Here is a 20,520-nt window from a genome sequence, read left to right as displayed (position 1 = left end):
GAGATCAGTAAATAAATGTCTCTTCGGTTTTACATTGCTGTTGCTCTCCAAACACAGCAACATCTTTACGGAGCCGACCGTCTGCACTAGAAAACCAAACTGAGCTGGAATGTGCTGCAACTAGCCCCTCTTCCCAGTATGGCAGGAGAAAGGCACCAAAATTCACAACCCGCACTAACTGCAGCCTAAGAATAACAGGCATAATACAATACAGTGTTTCCAAAACGTCGAAACAAGAGCAATTTATTTCCTTATACCATTGGGCTCATAGCTGACCAATGTCATCTGCTGTGCCTCAGCTACTCATCTTTACGTCCTGCCTCACATCCACAAATACTGTATTGTACAATGTCATTCCCATAGGTAATGATCATTATTGCTGTTGGAAGTTTAAATAAAAGACAAGGGATATACATAATCTGTATATAGCTTATATATTTTGTATTGTTTGTATATTTTTTGTTCATTGTTTGTATATTGTCTAACTTGAGACACCCCCCTTAACTGGAATTAAATTCCTTAAGCAAGTTCAGTCCATCATTTCACTGGAGATAGCAGTGGTTGCAGTTTCTGGAGTTTTCCGTTTGCACTGCCAAATTCGCAAATTATATTCTGCTTGAGCGCAATGACTAGATAATTAACTCGTTCTCATATGACTTACCAATTAGCTTTGGAAAAAAAATATATTCATTCATTTTCAGTAAGTACAACACAAAATCATTAAGTTTATGAATGATTTTTTTGATCATAAAAAGTTTTCATAATGAAATATTAGGGTTGCTTTGAAGTAGCTAGGCTGAATCTTGGGGTTTCTTTAGCTACTCCAAGCTACCACTTGGCACTGCCCTTGCACAACAGAGCAAGGTTCTTAGCATCCATCCATCCATTTCACCCACTCCAAGCAACCAATACAAGACTTTAATCATCCACTTGTACATTTATGAAACCTTGGTGCACAAGACATGAGAAATGTAGCAAACAGTGGCTAGTATATAAGAGCATCCAACACTCCTGACAGTGACAATCCACAGGCAAACTTAAGTGCATGATTCCCTTGCACTTGTAAAATTCCCAGAACATCTGATAAATGTACAAATGCCAAAGGGTCATACAGATCAAAGAAAATCGTCTGATTTACCAGTCTAACACTGGTGCCTATAGCAGCTGAGCAGTACGTTTGCACAAAGTCCTGATTAGGGAAGAAGGGCCACGTACAGCACTCAGTTACAAACCTATTATAAGTAATGATTAGAGACACACGCAGTTCACATTTATCCCTTATATGTTTGTTGCTTTATTTTCGGCAGCATTTGCCGTAGAATATTTCACTGTGTCAATAAATACAATGGCACTGTCATAATGGGACAGAGGGGACAGTATTATCAGAATGTAAAATTTTATTTGAAAAAAACAAACACAAAGTCAACAGCTTTGTAAAACCATGCCATCTTTTGCCACAAGATGAATTATTCCATTAAAAATACATATTATATATTCAGCTTAGCGTCTTTAAATCAAACACTGAAATTAAATCACTGACAAACAGAACAGATATGTACAATTAATTTCAAAAGCACAGATCTCGTAATAGGAACAATTTTCACAATTTTAAGGCATCAGGATTTATCAAAACCAAGGAGATGAAAAGCCATGAATACAGGTGTCAGTGTGTGCAGGAATGTTGTATAAACACAGACATTCTGGTAGGCTTGAATATTCTGGGTTCTCTCATCCGGCTGTGTGGTTATATATACATAACAGGGCACGTCAAACCTGTTTTTAGATCAACAGGAGGGTCTCACTAACTTCAGTTAATGTCCATAAAACGTTTATCCATGAAATGAACACTGGTGGTGCCTCTTTCACTGAGAAATTCCCATATAAAGCAAGAGTTTAAGTGTCAGCCTAATAGAAGCATCACGAGATGAATTTCTTTGGATTAGCTTCATTTGGTGTGGAATTAGTGTTGAAGTTCAGTCACTGACTGACTACTGTTAAATTTCCAAAGACCTCAGAAGTAAAGCCAGTACATTTGTGACCTACTAGGACTGGACTGTCCTATAACATCCTTAATGTTAGCCAGCTTCCAACCCTCCTTTAATATAGATCTGTGTGTGTGTGCGTGTGTCTCCCTCCCAGCATATCACCACAGTAGTCGTGTCAAACCGCCAGTGTGCATCCCGAACCCCCCAGCAAACAAGAACTGCCACTGAACAGAGAACAGCGTGGAGACGCCACACACCAAGAAACAAATGTGAATAAATAGGCCAATTAGTAGGGAAACATACAAAAACTCATTGTGTTACATTGGTTAGAATTAAACTTATCTGAAGAGGTGATATATTGGCCTGAGAATGGGCTTCATGCTGTGGACCATTACATCTCAGAGCAACAATGCAGTGCTGACAAGCAGGACGGGGAACCAAGATGTTACACAGAAATTTGTTTTGGATTAATGCCTTCTGTAGAAAACCGAGTGTCTTCTGCATTTCTCATACACACCTAATGCTTAAGTTCATATCCCAGGGCCACAGACTGAGAAATCAGTGGCGTGTGGCGAGTTCTCAGCATAGTGATGCCTGGTGGAAATGCACAGAAAATGCCAGGGCTGACTATACTAGGCGCTGCCAGCCTGTCACGGATTAAGTAATACAAACACATATTTGAACTTTTACGTGGAATTAAAATGATACAATACAGTGTTTCCAAAGCTATTTGACACCACAGTATCTAGGAAATACCCAAGAGAGCAGAGGGTGCCCAGGGGAACCTGCGCTGGTCCTGACCTAGCAGCTGCTGTTCTGGAGGTGGGGCTCGATCAGGGTGGAGGGGAGGCTGGATGCACTGAAGCAGCCATCCTCAGCGTCATCCTCGGAGCTCAGAGTCGAGTCCAGGGTGGGCCGGCGCAACTGCTGAGCCTTCCGTCTGAAAGCAGATGACACCGTGTGTTCAATCACTACTTAATCATTTCATTTCTCATCCCCTAATCCCAGCTTTGACATCCTTAACCCTAACCCAGCTCTAACCTTAACCATAAATAATCAAACTAAATACAAGAGTTTTGACCCGTTTGGTCACAGATTTCTATTAAATTATCATCCTTGTGGAGTCCAGAAAAATATGTCCCATCAAGGTAAAAATGTACAGGTTTTCAAAATCACACTGTGGGAAAATCCGGTCCCCACAATGTAATAATTACAAAAGCGCCATACTCAATGCATGCCACACATACACATACACAGACAGCTCTCTTTCAAGGTCTTGAACCATCAGAGTAAACTGCCTGTCTTCCTGGGCCAGCAGGCAGAATGATACTCACCTAAGCTCCGTCTCCAGGGCAGACACACGGGCCTGCAGCACATCCTTCTGTTCCAGGTGCTCCTCTGCATCCCTTAAAGCCTTCCTGCGCAGCCCTTCAAGACGCTCCACCTCGCCCTCACTCTCGTCGACCTGCCGCTTCAGCGCTTTCACACGTAGAGCCATCTGCAGGGTGCCAGAGGGAGCAGAGTGTGAGAGAGTGTGCATGCATTTGTGTATGTGCATGTATATTATGCAAATGTTCAGGGGTCTTTAGTACTGTTCAAGGCGCAGTGGCATTACATATCACTGCAATCAAACACATGGACACCATGAAAAGGCTGCACTGCGTTCCCCAGTCTGCCAACAGCGGCCTGACCCATGTGTGGCCATGAGCTCAGGGCCATTCTCACCTGCTCCTTCTGCTCGGCGTGCCGGTTCCTCTCCTCATCCAGGGTGATGTTCACCTCCTTCAGCCTCCTTTCCAAGCGGCGCTGTGCTGACTGTATGCTGCTCTTCTCCCTAACAGAAACCATTTTGATCGTTCAGGATGTTTGATTAACTCAACAAGGTTGAGTTCTAAGACTGTACAAGGATATTCTCTTCTAGGAGGGGGAAGACATGTGGATGCAGGCTGAAAAATCCCCTCAAATACAACCAAACAAGCATACAGTATGAGTGTATCCATGGTGCATCTGTGTGTGACTGAGAAAGGGAGCTCCAGCACCTTTCTTCACTGTGCAGCCTGTCCTCCAGTTCCTGGATTCTGCTTTCTAGCTGGGAAACCCCAGAGGTGGGGCGTGGTTGGTCTCTCAGCTCCTCCACTTGAGATTTCAGGTCCTTCAGCTGAGGCACAGGCAAGAGAGTGGTCTCCATACCGCACCATACTCGTGAACACTGAGAGAAGTAACCTCTCAAAACCATCACCTGCCATGAAGATCTTACAGAAATCACACCTGCCCGTTTACGTCACTTTAAAATTGATGTTAGTGGGGAAAGGTGGACAGGAGCTGCAGTGATACTGAATTACTGCTCTGACATGCAGATCCAGCGAGTAAAGTAGGAAAGCTGATGGTTTGCACCTGTCTATCCAAAGCTCCCTTGTCTAGTTCCAGGTCTTGCTTGAAGGACCTCTCCTGCATCAGCTCCGACCGCAACTGCTCCACCTGAGTGTAAAGGACGGGTCACATGAGACACAGGAAACAGGCCAGAGGCTCCTCCCCTTGCAGAGTGGGCAGAGCCCGGGTACCCACCTGGTCACGGCTGCGAGTTACTCGCTCGCTGAGCAGCTCTACGCTACTCTTCTCTTCATCAAGCTCCAGCTCCAGGGTCTTCACCTTGTCCTGCAACACACAAAGCCAGGTCATGACGGAGACACCGCCATGCGTAAACCATGCATGCAATGCCATGAATTTTGCTAATCATGCTATGCATACAAGATGATTTGGAAAAGTATGGGACCCATGCACTGGGAATTCAGTGCAGACTAGTGCTGCAAGGAATATTGGTACTGAAAAGGTACCATGATACTGAATAGCTTTCGAAAATGCGGTATTACTTTTCTTTAGCACCAGTACTTACTATACTGTTACAGACAGACATCGCCAACAGTAAGCATCTAATCATAACCATGGACTCAATGTGCATGAACCACTGTTGAAACTCAACCATACCATGTCAGAATTGCACACATCATGCTATATGCTAAAATCACAGTTAATTGCAATAAAGTGATCGTCCTAGCTTCAAGTCAATTTATGCAAGGGATCTAACTGCAAGAACTTATAGAAACAGACTACATTAACATCATACTAGTATCTAACTATAGGTTATTATGCTACTCTGTTTTAAGCAGTTAGATAATCAAGCATAATGTGCTGCTCATGGAGTTTTTTTTTAATGTTGGTGAACAGATAAACAAGAAACTGCTGTAACCTTTAGGGGCGCTTATATTATCCATTTTCCATTTCTTTTTTACAGTAGAAAGTAATGGTGAGGAGTTTAATTCCATATTACTTAGTCTGATTCCATCCTTCTACACTCAGTGACAAAAAGCACCCTGACATAACGGTAGAAATGAAATGAATCTGTATGTGGTGAAAGGTCAGGCGACAATGAATACAATATCAGATCAAAATGGAACACAGAGTTGCCAGTAAGGACACACTGCTGGCCCCACGTCAGTAGGGTGTGGCTCCCCCCCCCGGGCCTGAATTCATGCGGCGATACATTGCGGAAGGAGTCGTACAGCCGTTGCATCCTCTCTCGTGGCTGGTGTAACTGGCCCTCGAGATCCAGCAGATTGGCACTGGGTCTGAGTTGACATTAGAACTCATCCCACACATATTCAAATTGGGGTAAAAATCGGGGGACCTGGCTGGCCACAGGCCAGTCCATAGACACACGTGCCGTATGTAGACTGTACCAGGATACTTTCAACAAGACACCAATCTTAGGAGGGGCAAGACATGCGGATGCTGGATGTCACTGACATAGTGCTGTGCCGTCAGGGTCCCCCCAATCACTCTCAGAGATGACCTGAAGTCATACCCTATGGCTCCCCACACTGATGCCAGGAGTAATGCCAGTGCGTCTCTCCACAACACTGGCAGGACTGGTCCTCTCCCCTCGGTGCTGCCATACGCATACACAGTGGTCATCCGTGGTAATGCAGAACCAAGATTCATCATTGATCATGGTACGACGCTATTCATCAGTTCATGCCTCCCGGTTACGGCACTACTCCAAATGCAGCCGTCTCTACACTGGTGTTGACGCCAGCCTATGCATGGTCCGGCTGATGCCAGTGAAGACACAGTGCGGGGTGACAGAGGGTGTTCCTATATCTGTGTCCGAATGGCAGGTGCAGATGTCATGGGGTTCTGTAATGCTTGTCACACAATATGACAATCCTCCCTAAGTGTCTGTCTTGGGTGACTAAAAGCTTCACAATGTGTGTGGGTGTCCTCACGTGCCCATTTGTTCCAACATCAGGTGATTGACATCTGCATGTCCCACATGTTGGGCAATCGCAAGATACGACCACCTGGCCTCATGTAAACCCACAATGCGAACTCCATCATGTGCTGATAATGCTGTCTACTGCATCTACGAGGCATCCTCTGCGTCTAGTGACTAGATGTGCCAGCTCCTTAAAAATTGAATAATTTACATACACATTATTGGTCTGCACATGTACCAAATTACATCCAAATAGGACTATGACGACTTCTGTCACCGAGTATCATTTCATTGACCTGTATGTTAGTTGCTTCAATGTCTTTGGGTTTATTTTGATGTGTGAGGTACTGTGAGCTGCATTCCTTGTATGAAGTGCTGCTATATAAATAAAGATTATTCTTGATCAGAGGAGAGATACTTCAGTTTTGCATAGCTTCCCCCCCCTCCCATTTGTCAGAGTAGCACCCTCTCAGAATCCATATAACAAATCATATCCATACTGATCCTCTTCTCCCCCCAGCCCCCAAAACTCTCCACCACACTTTTTTCACAATGCAATTCTGAAAAAAAAAAAAAAAAAAAGAAAATGATGCAATCTGAACAGCACACCCAGTCCGGTCCTACCGGGTTTGGTTCATGTATAGTGTACATGGGTGCATGTACACTGTGTCAATCACATCATCGATGCCATGTCTGCATTCTGTACCCGAGCACGGTTGGTGAACACAATGTATCCATACTGTGCCCGAGTCCGACTAATGGTGCTCTAGCACACCTCTCCAAGCAGGGCAGGGCACGGTTGTGTACTGCGCCTGGGCATGGTGCAGCGCGATCACGCTAGTCAGAAGAACTGGAACATTCTTGGGCACAGTATGGATCAGTTAGTATGAGTGCATCTAAGTGACACTGCTCATGTTCTGCTCCCCTCACCTCTAGGCCTCTCACTTCCCTGGCCCTCTCAGACAGGGAGGCCCGCTCCGCATCCAACTCCTCCTCCAGATGTTTGAGGCGGTTGCTGAGAAGCTGTTTATCCAGCAGGGCACTGTCCCTCTCCTCACTGCATACCAGAAGCTCCTTCTTCAGCCGAGACACCTGGAGAACCCAGAGGACACCCCTCATTTACTGGTTCTCAGATTATAGAAAACGTCACACTCTAGGAGGTAGTTAAACCCATGACTGACAAGAGCTGAGTCTCCCTCACCCCCAAAGCACATGACTGATCCAAATATACTGAAGCTCAATGCATCCTTCCTTGTAGGAACCAAAATGGCTGTAGGGAATCTCAAAAATCTCACACAGGGACCTGTAAGCATACCACTGCTTCCTGGTTAAAGACACGGAAACTGCCCAGGTAGCACGACCCTCTTCCCTACCTCCTCCTGCAGGCTCTTCAGGGAGGCCTGTGCCCGCTGCTGCTCGGCCAGCCGCTCCTTGGCTTGCCGCTGGCCTTCCAGCTGCTCCCGGCGTGAGCGCTCTCGCAGCTCCTCCAGCTGCACTTGCAGGCCCTGCACACCCTGCCTGGAGTCCATACTCAGCTGCTCCATCTGGGGGGGGGGGGGTGGAACCATGATCTGCATGCTGTAGGTGTTATTTATAGAAGCTTCCCCACAGGAACAACAGTTCGTAGAGCTGTAGGGAGGCAGGCAGATACCTCCTTGCTGAGCTTCTCGAGCGCTCTGTCCAGGAGCCTCTTCTGCTCTTCCAGGTCCCCCTTGCCCCGGCGCAGTGCCTCCCTCTCACGTTCACGCTCTTCAAGCCGACGGTTCAGCTCCTCACGCTCCTGGCTCAGTCGCACTGCTCCGCGCCGCGCCTCCTCCAGCTGGGTTCGCAGGCTCTGGTTCTGCTCCTCCAGGGCCTGCTCAGCCTCCGAGTTCAAGCACACGCTGGATTGGAGCTGCGTCTGGGGCCAGATGCCAGTGAGCCAAAGAGTGAGAGAGTGCGCATGTGCAAGTGCTCTCACAACCCAAAAGACCCACAAAGTTCACCTGCCAAAAGACCCCAGGCTTCACCTTTAACTTCTATAGTTTCAGGTCCATAAACAGGAGCAGTCAACAGGGATGGCAGATCACCTCACCTCCAGGCGGCTGAGCCTCTCCCTGAGCCGGCTGTTAGTCTCCACCACTGCTTGCTGGGCTTCCTTCTGGGCAAGCAGCTCCTTTTGTGCGGCACCCAGCTGGTCCCTATGGGCCTGCAGCTCCCGCTCGCTCTCCGCCAGGCTGTCCTTCAGACGGGTCGTCTCCACGCGCACAGTGCCCAGCTCCTGCAGCTCCGGGGGCTGGTCCACATATACCAAAATGAAGACCGTGAGAGGAGAGCTCATAAACTTCCTGCTTCCTGTGGCCATGCTGAGGTCATACCTGCTTAATCTTCTCCAGGGCTTTTGCCAGCTCCTTTTTGTCCCGCTGTGACTGATCCCTCAGTCTGTCCATCTCAGCCCTCGTCTCAGACTGCTCAGCTTCCAGCTTCGTACAGTTTTTCTTCAATGAGATGACCTCTGCTTTAGTCTTCTCCAGATCTTCCTGCTTCTTCTCTAGCTCCAGGTGGGCCTGCTTGAGGTTGGTCTGCAGGTCCTGACACAGGGAGCCCAGGGTTGAACATGGAGAATCATGGAGAATGAACAAGATCAACATCTCAGCTTCTCAGGGCTGCCCTGCAGAGTCAAGACAAGCTGACCTAATAAACAGCTAGAGCTGAGAGTGGCCATTACTCAATGCTACAAACATCACTGCTGGATCACACACCTCTTCGTTTTGCAATGCTGTTCCAAACTTTGTTAGAATGCTTTGTTCTTGGGTAAACTAGGTGAAATGTGCAAAAAACTAAGCGCGAGTAAACTGGGGGTGAGAGCGTGCAGTGAGGAATGCAGCTGTATGCAGCCCTGCTTATAAAGACAGGCCTGTATACATGGGGCTTTCCAGCCCATTCACTTTTGTATTACTCCACTGCGCATGCATGTCAGTTTGTGTCACGCATGTGTGCACATTACCGAGTTCTGCGTTTGCATGCCTGGCCCTGGAATCTGTTTCTTCATGGCCACTAGTCTGTCTTGCAGGTCCTTCAGCTCCTCCTCAAACTCATCCTTCTCCAGCTGAGCACTCATGAGCCTAGATATCACCAGCACACAGTTAACACCATTCAGCCATTCACCACTGCACTAAGCCCAGGCACTTCCACTGGTTACCTTCATGTCTTCATTTCTCATTACTGATAATCTGAGGGTCACACACATAACTGTACAGATATTGCGGGAGGGTGTCCAAAAAAAAAAAAAAAAAAAAAAAAAAAAAGGTAGTGGACCAAAGTGGTGTAAAAAACAATAGAAAAAAAATTGACAGTGTTTTAGATGTAACCATGGCAGCTACTCACTCTTGTTTGGTGCCAAGAAGTTCATCCCTGGTGGAGTCAAACTGCGCCCTCCAGTGGTCAGTCTCATCTCTGCAGGCATCTAGCTGCTGCTGCAGGGACAGCATTGTGGCGTTGACCCGCTCACGCTCGGCCTCGATGCTCAGCTGTGACTGGGGGGCGGGCATGGGGGGGAGGGTGTGAGGGAGGGATGCAGTACTAAAAGTCAAGGGTGCTTTGCATAGAAATTTGACTGGGGCCCTTCAGCAGTAGAACAGCCAGGAAGTACACTGGGTACTCGCCTCCATTCCCACAGACTGGCACACACACACGCAGCCATGGTGATCAGCGTGTGCCTGAGGCTACCGCACATGTCCATATGAGGGCATGTACCTGTGTGACCTCCTCCATGCTTCTCCTCAGCTTCTCCATGTCCTGGCTGTACTCTTCCCTCAGGGCCTCCATCTCCTGGTCATGCGTGGCCACCTCATCCTTCAGCACCCCCTTCAGGGCGGTCAGCTCGCGCTCTCGCTGCCGCAGGGTCTCTTCCTGACGCTGACGCAGAGCCGCTGCCTCCGCCAGCTCTGCCTGCAGCGACAGCACATCCTGGGGATGCAGGGAAAAGGCAGCGCCTTGCATCTTCAGACAAGTATCACTTAACAACGGTGAATGGCAGAGAACCAAGCTGATGCTGATTTCAGATCATGCAGGAAGCCATCTCTCCCCATTCCCACCCACGGTTAAAAAAAAAAAAAAAAAAAAAAAAAAAAAAAAAAAAGACTCATGTTTTTTGGTAATGATTCAAGATAATTGTGATTTAAGGATTCTGAAGTACAAGCTTGTTTTACAGATGCTTCATGAATAGTTATGTTGCAGAGTTTAGCAAAGCCCAGTTACATAAATTTACAGACATTTGGAAGATGTGGGACTGGACCACAGTAGCTATCCAGCACCATGAGGACACTGCTTGGTGAGCAGCCACCCACCCCAGAACCTCCTACATTCATGCACCCACCCCCAATAAACAACCAGTTTGTGGCCTTTAAGCTCCCTGGTCTCAGTAGAAGCTACGGTCTCCCCAATTTACATATTCAAAGTATCACGTTAGCGTGGCAGCGGCAGTGGAACATGGCCAGGCGTGTGCTTGCACACCGTTCTCAGTGAGTCCGTCTGGGTCGTTCCCTCAGACAGCTGCCGCAGCTCCTCCTGCAGCTGAGCACGCTGGTCCTCCAGGACGCGGGCGCGAGCCTCAGCCTCCTCCCTATCCATCCGGAGCTGCGTCAGCCTGGGGGGGGGGGCGGGGCACCTTCAACATCCCTGTCACATGGTCACACATCTCCACCCCCCGCCCCAGGCCTCCCGCCCCTCACTCAGTTTGGGCTTCCTGGAGCTCAGCCTTCATCTTGTCCAGTTGCTCCTGCAGTCGCAAGTTCTTCTCCAGAAAGTCCTCCAGCTCCGCCTTGGGGAACTGATCACCACCACCCTTCTGGCTCTGGCGGGCATGAGAATTCAGATGTCTCACAGTGGAACAGTTCTTCAGAGTAAGATATCATCCTGCATCAACTAGTGCACTGGACAAGGCAAAGGCCAGCTATAGTCATGAAAATCTACTGCCCACTGCCTAGTTACAGGCACACTGCAGTAGACCCCAGCACAGGACAATGTTCTGTCTCTCATGGAGAAGACCCATCTCCACTTCTTTCTTTTCTTCCTGGTAGTACAGGACCCCAACTCCTCCTTTAGCATTAACCCCCTCCTAGGATTATAATTAAAATCAGGACAGGCCACACACACACACACACACACGGCTGGATGATATGGATCAAGAACCACATCTAGATTTTTTTAGGCAAAATAGCGATTCACGATAACTCAATATATTTTCTAAGACGTGGGATAAACGTTCAGTTTTCTACATGCAACTGTCCTAGAGGCATTCAAATCAAGGTGCTTCAAGCGGGAACACGCTGATGTCGAAACATACCTTTGGGCTCAGCGTCTTTTCAAAAAGAAAGTCCACTTTGCGCTTGAGGGATGCATCATTTTCATTGGTCCTGAGAGAGACAGAAATAGAAAGAGACAGAGCAAGAGAGGGACAAGCTACTGTAAGCTGGAAGCAACCATTTGACAGAAAAATGAAGTCACTGTGCCACTGACATTTTAACACAAACTTAAAGACTAAGTTAAGACATAGATAAGAGGCATCTTAACTAATACTTAATGAATTTGCTTGGTCACGCGTGGGATCATGCCTGGGGGAGGACGCCAGTGCCGACTACTGTGCACTTTGCCAAGGGGCAGCTTGTCATACAGGCTAACTGTCAATGTGAACCCCACAGCCCAAATGCAGCATCAGAAACAGCCTTCAGTTTACCCTTCTTTTAAGATATTGTAGATGGCTTGTTTCCGTTGGTCCTCCTTGCCGTTTGTCTCTGCACTTTGTCCCTGGTCCCTCAGGAGGTCAGGAGTGGCCTTCATGCAAAACAAGGCCAAAGGTTATGCAGAGCAACAATTTAAGCAAGAACACAGGTATTCTGCACCCACTGCTCAGTCACTCACCTGCATCTCACTTGCAACTGACTGTACTTGTTTGGACTCAGGTCTGTTTGGAGACCAGCAGGCAGGCCTAGAAGAGGCGGCCTTTGACCTGGAGAGGGAGCCAGACCTCCTCCCCAGGCTGCTGACAGATGAGGCAGAGGAGGAGGAAGGCAGGGAAGCGTATGGATTTGGAGCAGGAAGAGAGCAGGACAAGGAGGCATCCGACTCACTGCTGCTAGAGAGCAGACTGGAAGGAGACTTGCGGCTCTCCAGAGGGCCCTGCTCTCCAGTGCGCCACTTAGTGCTGTTGCTACGGCCACCACCATCAAACTTGCTGATGAGCCTGTCGACAGGGCTGATGGAGTTTGTGTCGACAGCTGGGGTGGGGTCTTCCAAAAAGTGGACCGGAGGAGGTGGTTCTGGGAAGGAATCTGCCAGCAGAGGATGGCTCCCGTTCTTTTCGCTGTCCTCTCTATTGTACTTTTGCTCTGCCTCCACCACAGTCCCCCCACTCAGGTTCCCGCTGCTCCCAGAGCGACCATCCCCTGGGGGCCTGCTCAGTGGGACCCCCTGGACCTCCCCCTCCAGTAGGGAGTCCTGAGAACGGCCCCGGCGCAGGAGCTGGCCTTCCCCTTTTGACATGTATGGGTTCACGGTCTCCTCTACCCCGGGGCTCAGGGGCGGGGCCTTCAGCTGGACCCCATATGAGTCTGCCCTCTCGCCCTCCTTCAGGACCACGTAGGGCTGTCCGGACACCCCCTGCACTCTGACGGCCACCCCATACTTAGAGGTGGTGCTGCTGGGACTGTTGCCCTTGCTCCTGCCTCCCTGATACACCCCTCCGGTTTCATGCAGGTCCTTGATGAAGCGGATCTGGACACCATAGTCCAGCGGTGCCTTCCTGTCTGCAGAGAGAGAGCTCATCCCTGCACAGGGCGTCCAGGCTGAAGAGGACCTGCATGAAGACAAGAGGAAAACAGCCCATTTATAATCTGATAAAGGAAACTAAGCTTCCAGAAGCTAGGAAGTCAGAAATAAAACATGGATCGCAGAGGGCGAGGTGGCACACGCTCAGTCAGGAGACTGAACTTCACCGCGATCCAGAGGAGGGGTCACTATACAGTAGGTGCACATTCAGAGGAGCACATTGACCTTACGCTGCATTTACATCTGGACATGTGCACATCTGCAATTGTGAAAGATAAGTTGGAAGGTTTGTCACCGTGCAAAGATCTTATTGCAGGTTAATATAAAAACAAGTATATGGATTACACACTACAGTCATGTTCATATATTCTCATATGAAAATAGTTTATGGCGTTTTGAAAAATTTGATTAACATATGAATTAACTGAATGCCAGAACAGCAATTCAGCTCGTGAATTTTCAATAATTTAAACAGATTAAACTGATACCTTTTACACTAAAATTCAATTATGCATTATATCCAACAGTAATTGGATCAAAAAAATAATAATCTGCAGACGTACTTGAAACAGTAACATCTCTTTACATCTCAGTAGCATCGCTGTCACATACAAATAAAATAACCCATGAACTGAGCAAACAGCCCACAGCAGTACTGACCTTCCAGGCTCTTTCGGACCAACTAACCGGCCCACCTCCCACCCCACCTGTGAGAATGAGCCCCCAGCAAGCTGTCACTCCGCCTGCGTGGGCGGCAGTGTAAAGCTTTCACTCAAAGCCCGCAGCCAAGCCCTTAAGCAGAGACTCCAGCAGAGATTTCTGCTGCTCGTCTACAATTCCTCTGATCCCAAGGCACCATCTACTACGTCTCTCTGTCTCTTTCTCAGTCTCTCAACACCCTTGAAGGGGCACTTTCGGCAGCAGGGTTACAGGCAGCAAGAAAGATTTCCTTGTTCGGTTTTACTTCCTCATTTTCTTGTGTATCCAGTGTAGGAATGTAACATGGGCTCTTTGAAGATAAAGGGCACCAGAGTGAAACTGGAGACACAAGGGTGTAGCAGCTCAGGTACACCACACTCTTTGGGGGGGGGGGGTTGTACTGAATACTGTAGGTAGAAGGTTAGAATGCTCTCAATGCTGAAGCGGTAGAAGGTAACCAGCAGCTTCTCACGGATGTTCTTCTTCCTGAGCACTCAGGAAACGCAGATGCTGCTGTGCTTTCTTGATGGCAGCTGTTGTGTTCTCAGTCCAGAAGAGGTCAGAAGAGATTGTGGTGCCCAGGAAGGTAAAGGTGGGGACCCTCTCCACACAGTCACCCTTGATGTGGAGGGGCAGTGGATCTGCCCTGTTTTTCCTGAAGTCCAGGATGATCTCCTTTGTCTTGGTGTTCAAAGCTAGGTTGTTTGCCGAGAACCACTCAGACAGTTCCTGGACCCCATCCATGTAGGCAGACTCATCTCCACCTGAGATCAGCAAACTTCACAAAGACGTTGTTTACTGTAACAAACTACGGTGATTGATTTCTTGTTTTCGAGCAGGGGTGTTAATGATTCTGCTGATTGGGGAAAAAATTAAAATTCTAGTTTTTTGTGCAGATCCAAGAACTGGATATAGATAACACCATTACCTAAATATCCCATATCTGAAATATTAATGTATATTTCAAATACTGGTGTATTTTGCATGTTGCAGCCATATTTTTCACTCCAAATCAGTAGGATCAGGAAAAAAAAAAAAGTTTCAGCATTGACTATTTTTTAAATGGTTTGTTTTTATAAATTAGGCTTAAGGTTTTTTTAGCTTGATGACATTTTGCTAGATTATGTTTATAAATATTAATAAAATACAGAGTTATCTAAAGACTCTGCTCGTTTTCTCTTCCTATTTTCCTTTGTTCAAACAGTTGTACAGTTTTGCTAATTTCCAAAAAGGACACTTTTTATGCTTCCATTAAAAAAATTATAGCTTTAGCTATAATAAAGTGCTTGTTCAACCAAAATAATCCTTGTTTTCATTCTTTTAAGGGTCCTTCTAATGGAAAATAATTTATTAACTATCCTACACTATGATACCGTGATATTTCCTGAGATTATCATACGGTGAGTATGTCATGCCTTTGTAACCCTAATGCCATTGGTATATGAAACCTGACAGAAGCTATAATGTAAAATTTGGGGGGGGCTCCTTGACCATTGCATGGTGTCTGTGCCTGTGCTAGTCTCTGGATCGGGACCCACATAATGGCCAAACTTAGTCTGCTTCAAAGCTAGCTCGCCCAAAGTCTTGGGGATGCTGGAGAAGGGACCCATTCCAGCAGGCGGTGCATGTTCAATAAAGGCGCACAGTTCATTACCCACTGCTGCTCTAGGTAAATCATTGACTACACGCAACATGTTTGCTTAGTAGAGTTTACTTTATAGCTGGCTGTTCTACACTGGTGCCCCACTTGCACTGGACACAACCCAGCTACCAGCAGGCCATGGGGGGTGGGGGACCTAACCCACATGTCAAAGACAGCAGAACAGACTAGACCCCTGCTTACATTCATCATCACACTACCATAGGGAGCAAACAGTAATGCCAACATTCTACAACAGGGGTAGGGAACCTGATCCATGGAGAGCCGGTGTGGGTGCGGGTTTTTGGGATGACCTCTCAGTCAGCCAATAACAGTGGATTCCAAGGACTGGAGTTGAGAATCGCTGCTTTATTATTGGCTGACTGAGAGGTCATCCCAAAAACCCGCACCGGCTCTCCATGGATCAGGTTCCCTACCCCTGTTCTACAACATCCACGTCTCAAGGTAAAGAGTCATTTTACTGCATAATCTTCATGTTACAACTTCCGTATTTCACACATAATCATCTAGCTATCCATCCTTCCATTCATTTCCACACCCACTTGTTCCATGCAGGGTCGTAGGGGTTTAGAACCTATCCTGGAGATTACGGGCACAAGGCAGGGAACAACCCAGGACGGGGCACCAACCCATCACAGGGCAGACTCTCACACCACTCATTCAAACCTACAGAAATTTGGCAACTCCAAGTCCTGATAGCATGTCTTTGGACTGTGGGGGGAAACTGGAGAACCCGGAGGAAACCCCACGATAACTGGGAGAACATGCAAACTCCACACACATGAAGCCACAGTGGAAACCCTGATCCTTAGCCAAATACAGAATTTTAAAAGGTCTATTTTAAAAACTGGAAAATTAAATAAAGCTAACAGGAAGAATATACTTTGTGTTTCACTAAATGACTAACAATTAAAATTCAAAAACTAATTCTGATGCTTAAATTTAACAGCATTTTACAAAATATTTTGTGCACAGCTGGCCAGCCTTGGGTAGTGTCCGCATTTCATTTGTTTACTAGTCATGAGAAGTCCACCAGTTTGAGATCAAAAGCAAACGTTTCAGCTTTTAATTTCAAATGAAGGTTTAGTGATGGATTGAGCTGGTGTTGGGGTAGCAGCCTACATGTGGCTCATCCAGCATTTCAGAAAGGTGTGGGGGTGCTCTCAGAGTCTGCATTAAACATTAATATACTATTATACTTTTCTATTTAATCAAAAATGCCATTCAAGTTTTTCTTCATACTATGATCTCTTTCCACAGCACAGCATATTCGCTTATGTTAATGTGCCTTTAACTCTTGTGTGGGTTTAATTATATGGAGAAATTACAAATGGGCCAATTCTGGACATAGCAGGCAATGCAATGAGAAGGGATATTAGACAGGGGAGGTAAGTCTCGAGATGGAAGTGAACCCTGAAGGAAGCAAGCAAGCGCAACACCAGCAGCAGAAGCGAGTAACAGCTGAAAATCTTCTATGAAAGGCCTTCATATTTCCCGGAGGTATTTTGCTGCATATCATTCAGTATATGACTGCCAACACACATGGGGGGCGGCATTCCTGATCCTATTGTCGACATGATGCAGAGCAGAAAACAGGGGCAGCTATGCTAGGAACTCACTCTCACCATACCGACCTGGCTGCATGCGCCACCTCCGAGCCTGTCATGGTACATGAGCTCTCGGTATAACTGGTTCAGCCATTTGACCTTCATAAACAGTGCAATCGTTTAGTGGAATTTCTGCCGTAAGGGAGGAATGTTTACATAAACACCAAACAAAGATGAACGACTCAAATCGTAGATTAAATGACCAGAGCAGGAAGCCTTACCAAGTAATTGAGAACATTAGAAATCACCTAAATTGTTAACTAGCCTGACACTCGCTCACAGTACATCTCAGGCACCCCACAGGAATCATTCACACATTTATGTGCAAAAGCCCTAAACAGCAGCAGTGTGGTCAGAAGACTGGAACTCCTGCATGCACAGGAAGACTAGAAAAACTAGAACTCCCATGTGTAACGCGAGAATGTTTGTTGGAATACGAGACAAGCTGGTTTATTCAGGCAGGAGCCATCCCTAGACAGCCCGGCCTGCTTTAGCACTGCCAACCTGCACCCTCACCAGCTGTTGCCGCTAACCTGCTGCTGACACCCCCTTCCCCACCATTAACCTACTGGTGTTGTTGCTGCCGTCACTAGTGCTAACAGGCTACCGCTATCACAAGCGTCTGTGGTGCGATGCTGACTTGTTAACCTGCCGTGATTCCAGTCGGCATTAATGCAGTAACCTGCCCTCCTGTGTGGCTGCCCATGAGGATGCATAAAGTTTGATCTGCTCTCCCCAAATCTCAGGACCCATGGTGATTAAACTTCAAACTGCACAAATAAGAATTTTCATAAATAAGAGAAAATACTGAAAGGGGTATTCATTAATCTTCTAGTTCTCCAATTCTGAAAGGTTAAAAGCACGACAACAGAACAAGCTGAAAGGCTGGGACCTCAGAGCAGGGTGTGGCGCTTAGAGTAAGCGAGCTCCATCCACACCACCCTGACCTCATTTCTCCGAGCCCCCATGCACAGGCATTTTCAGGTCCTGCCCCTCTCCTGAACCAACCAAAACTCACATGAGGACTGATTATAAAGCACCCAGAGCCCATGCATTGCTCCTAAATGCAAAGTAATGCCAACCAAAGATGACTTCCTGTAATCATTCATGATTAATAAGTAAACAGCAGATTTATCCCATACCTCTATGGTAACATTGCTAGAAGTTCCTACTAAGCCTATACTAAAAATCTACATTATTGGAAGGATACCACTTACATCCATAAAGCCATTTCACACAGCAAAAACAAAGAAACCAAGCAATCAGGCAAACCACTACATGGCAAGTTCCCCTGAACAATATGACAAGAGAAAAAAATATATATGAAAAAAGTTTGTGTTTTTCCAAGACGTATTTTCAGATGAATTTGTGACAGTCAGACCTACAAGATCATGTTAAATCAGAGAACAATTCACTAAAACCAGTAAGAGGCTTCAACTACAGAAAGATTCCCAAAAAAAAAAGACTTGAATTGTCCCCTAGCTGGAAATATGTATTTATCAGTTACCAGATAGAGATACTTTATTAATTCCGAAGGAAATTTAGGCATAAAGTAACAAAAACGCAATGATAGACACAGCACACACAATAATAGAATAAAGCAGAAGAATTACTAATTACTATGGCCATTACACCACATTCAATTATCTTGCAACTTAGACCAGCTACTTTTTCAATAAAACAATGATTAAAAGTACAGGATATTAAGTAACTTAATTTTACATAAGAACCGACCCGACACAAGCTGCTGGATAAATTTATAAACTGGGAAAACTTCTTCACGTTGCGTACCTTTGAGGTTACCCAAGTTTCTGGTTTTAAAAACTAAGACGTGAATACGGACGCAGTAGATAAACAAATATTAAAAATGTGAAAGTGCTAAAGCAGAGTTGATTATCATCCTTTAAGCTGTTTACGAACCCTGTAAGATCGGAAAGTGACCCAATTCTGTCCGTAAGCAATAACATATCGTGCTCGTTAAACGGCATTAAAGTATAGCGGAAATTAATATTATAACTGGCACCCGTTTCCCACACCGAAAACGAGGCTGATTATACAACACAAACAAGATAATAGTGCCATTACGGCAACTACAATTAAACAGCATCGAGGGAGTACGTGCTAGGAAAAGAAAACGAAAACTAACAGAGGCAACGAAAGATGTTCGTGGGAAGGAGATTAACATATGTAATGAAATATTCAAGGTGTAGATTTGTACTTGCATGAAGAAAATGAACATAGCCTAAGAGGGCTCTCGACACCCACGGGTTTAAGATTAAAGCCACAGGTGTTGCACCTGTTCTTTGTTTCAAGATGGGCTGGCCATTGTAACTCAACGATAAACTCAATCAGCAGTATGTGAGCCTTCCTGTGCAGACGGAATAATTGCGAATTTACAAACAAATGAAGGCAGAATTGAAACAGGGTTAACACGTCACTGTACCTGTTTATTACTTACAAATCGCTTACCTGTAGATCCAAAGGCTCTTAACTTTCAAAATCAAGTTAAAGTCCTTCTTCTCTCAAACTACACTTCGAATCGTACTCAAGGTTGCAGAGGAATATATATAAGTTAATATAGCAGCCGGCAGCTCGTATTTCACAGCGACGGCAGTATTAAATTCACTATGCGGATGCAACCTGTTACTTCGCGACGGCTGGACTTAAGTCCTGCCCACGGCACTCCCTCATTGGCTGAGAGGACCTGGGGGCGGAACAACAGGCTGCAGAGTCCTTCTTCAAACTGGCCTCAATAGGACTCTGACAACCAGACGCTGCGCTCTCTGTTTCCTTTTTGGCTGTCAATCAATCCAATACATTCGCCAAAACAAACCATCAGCAGAACATTGGCTACTTCTCAAAAGGGGTTTTGAAACAATTTCCCCCCCCTTATCATTCAGTGCAAGTGAGAAAATGATGACAGGATTTTATAGATAAGCTTAATTTTCCTGAGAGAAATTGCAAGTGCAGAATGTGACACTCTAGCATAAGATGCATGATTCAGAAGGTCATTTGTTGAAATCCCATGGTTGGTAGTTGCAATAATGTTGGGTTCTGAACCTCCATCGCTGTTTGGCAGGTGAAGGCAACCTTGACCCCGGAGTGCTGGTATCCAGCCAGTTTTCTATCCTCTGTGATGAGTTACTATCTCCCTGAGATCAGGTGTGATTCATCAAGGAACAAGTAGGACAGAAATCCTGCTGGACAGCGGCACTCCAGGACCAGCTCTGTACTCCACTGCTCTAGTGACTGGACAAGGGCATAGGCTAAGCATGCAAAGTACTTCCACAATATTGCTAGGGATATGTCCCTATTATCCAAACGCAAATCCACACCTTGTGACTAGCTGACCCCGCTTTCTATAGCTAGAAAATTTGCTGCATTCCCTCCACCAACATCGCATTAGCAAAATCAACTGAGAGGGGTCTATGGGCTCGACAACATGTCACTTGGGATAAATGCGTCTACCGTACAAATGCTACATGCATC

At 46.4% G+C, this 20,520-nt stretch overlaps 1 protein-coding gene across 3 annotated transcripts; it reads right to left on the bottom strand.

Annotated features, from left to right (window-relative positions):
* Nucleotides 1-1,264: 1,264 nt before the first annotated feature.
* On the bottom strand, nt 1,265-19,677 carry cgnb (cingulin b). 3 transcript variants are annotated; one of them, XM_048993257.1, is made up of 20 exons: nt 19,490-19,677; nt 12,160-13,093; nt 11,975-12,072; nt 11,585-11,654; nt 10,971-11,092; nt 10,753-10,885; nt 9,994-10,206; nt 9,625-9,773; nt 9,245-9,362; nt 8,616-8,828; nt 8,333-8,533; nt 7,910-8,158; nt 7,632-7,802; nt 7,189-7,350; nt 4,551-4,640; nt 4,380-4,463; nt 4,025-4,143; nt 3,711-3,819; nt 3,320-3,483; nt 1,265-2,925 (listed from the first exon to the last, which is right to left on the bottom strand). In XM_048993257.1, exons 2-20 carry the CDS (start codon nt 13,060-13,062, stop codon nt 2,787-2,789), a joined length of 3,507 nt encoding a protein of 1,168 aa, XP_048849214.1. In that variant the 5' UTR covers nt 13,063-13,093; nt 19,490-19,677; the 3' UTR covers nt 1,265-2,786. The 3 variants fall into 3 exon arrangements, with proteins under 3 accessions (XP_048849214.1, XP_048849213.1, XP_048849215.1); XM_048993256.1 differs by having other exon boundaries at nt 19,501-19,677; XM_048993258.1 differs by lacking the exon at nt 19,490-19,677 and adding an exon at nt 13,726-14,751.
* Between the last annotated feature and the right edge of the window lie 843 nt (nt 19,678-20,520).

The sequence above is a fragment of the Brienomyrus brachyistius genome, chromosome 23 (genome assembly GCF_023856365.1).
Source record: "Brienomyrus brachyistius isolate T26 chromosome 23, BBRACH_0.4, whole genome shotgun sequence".
In the NCBI taxonomy this organism is placed as follows: domain Eukaryota; kingdom Metazoa; phylum Chordata; class Actinopteri; order Osteoglossiformes; family Mormyridae; genus Brienomyrus; species Brienomyrus brachyistius.
Note: the sequence above shows the minus strand (reverse complement) of the source record. Positions and strands in the feature narration are given on the sequence as shown.

Excerpts from the sequence above, each read along its gene's own strand:
- cgnb (XM_048993257.1), bottom strand. The coding sequence starts at position 13,062 with ATGAGCTCTCTCTCTGCAGACAGGAAGGCACCGCTGGACTATGGTGTC. Across the intron at positions 11,655-11,974 it reads TACAATATCTTAAAAGAAGG|GACCAATGAAAATGATGCAT; the intron begins GTAAACTGAAGG and ends TGTCTCTCTCAG. Across the intron at positions 10,207-10,752 it reads AGACGGACTCACTGAGAACG|GATGTGCTGTCGCTGCAGGC; the intron begins GTGTGCAAGCAC and ends CTGCATCCCCAG.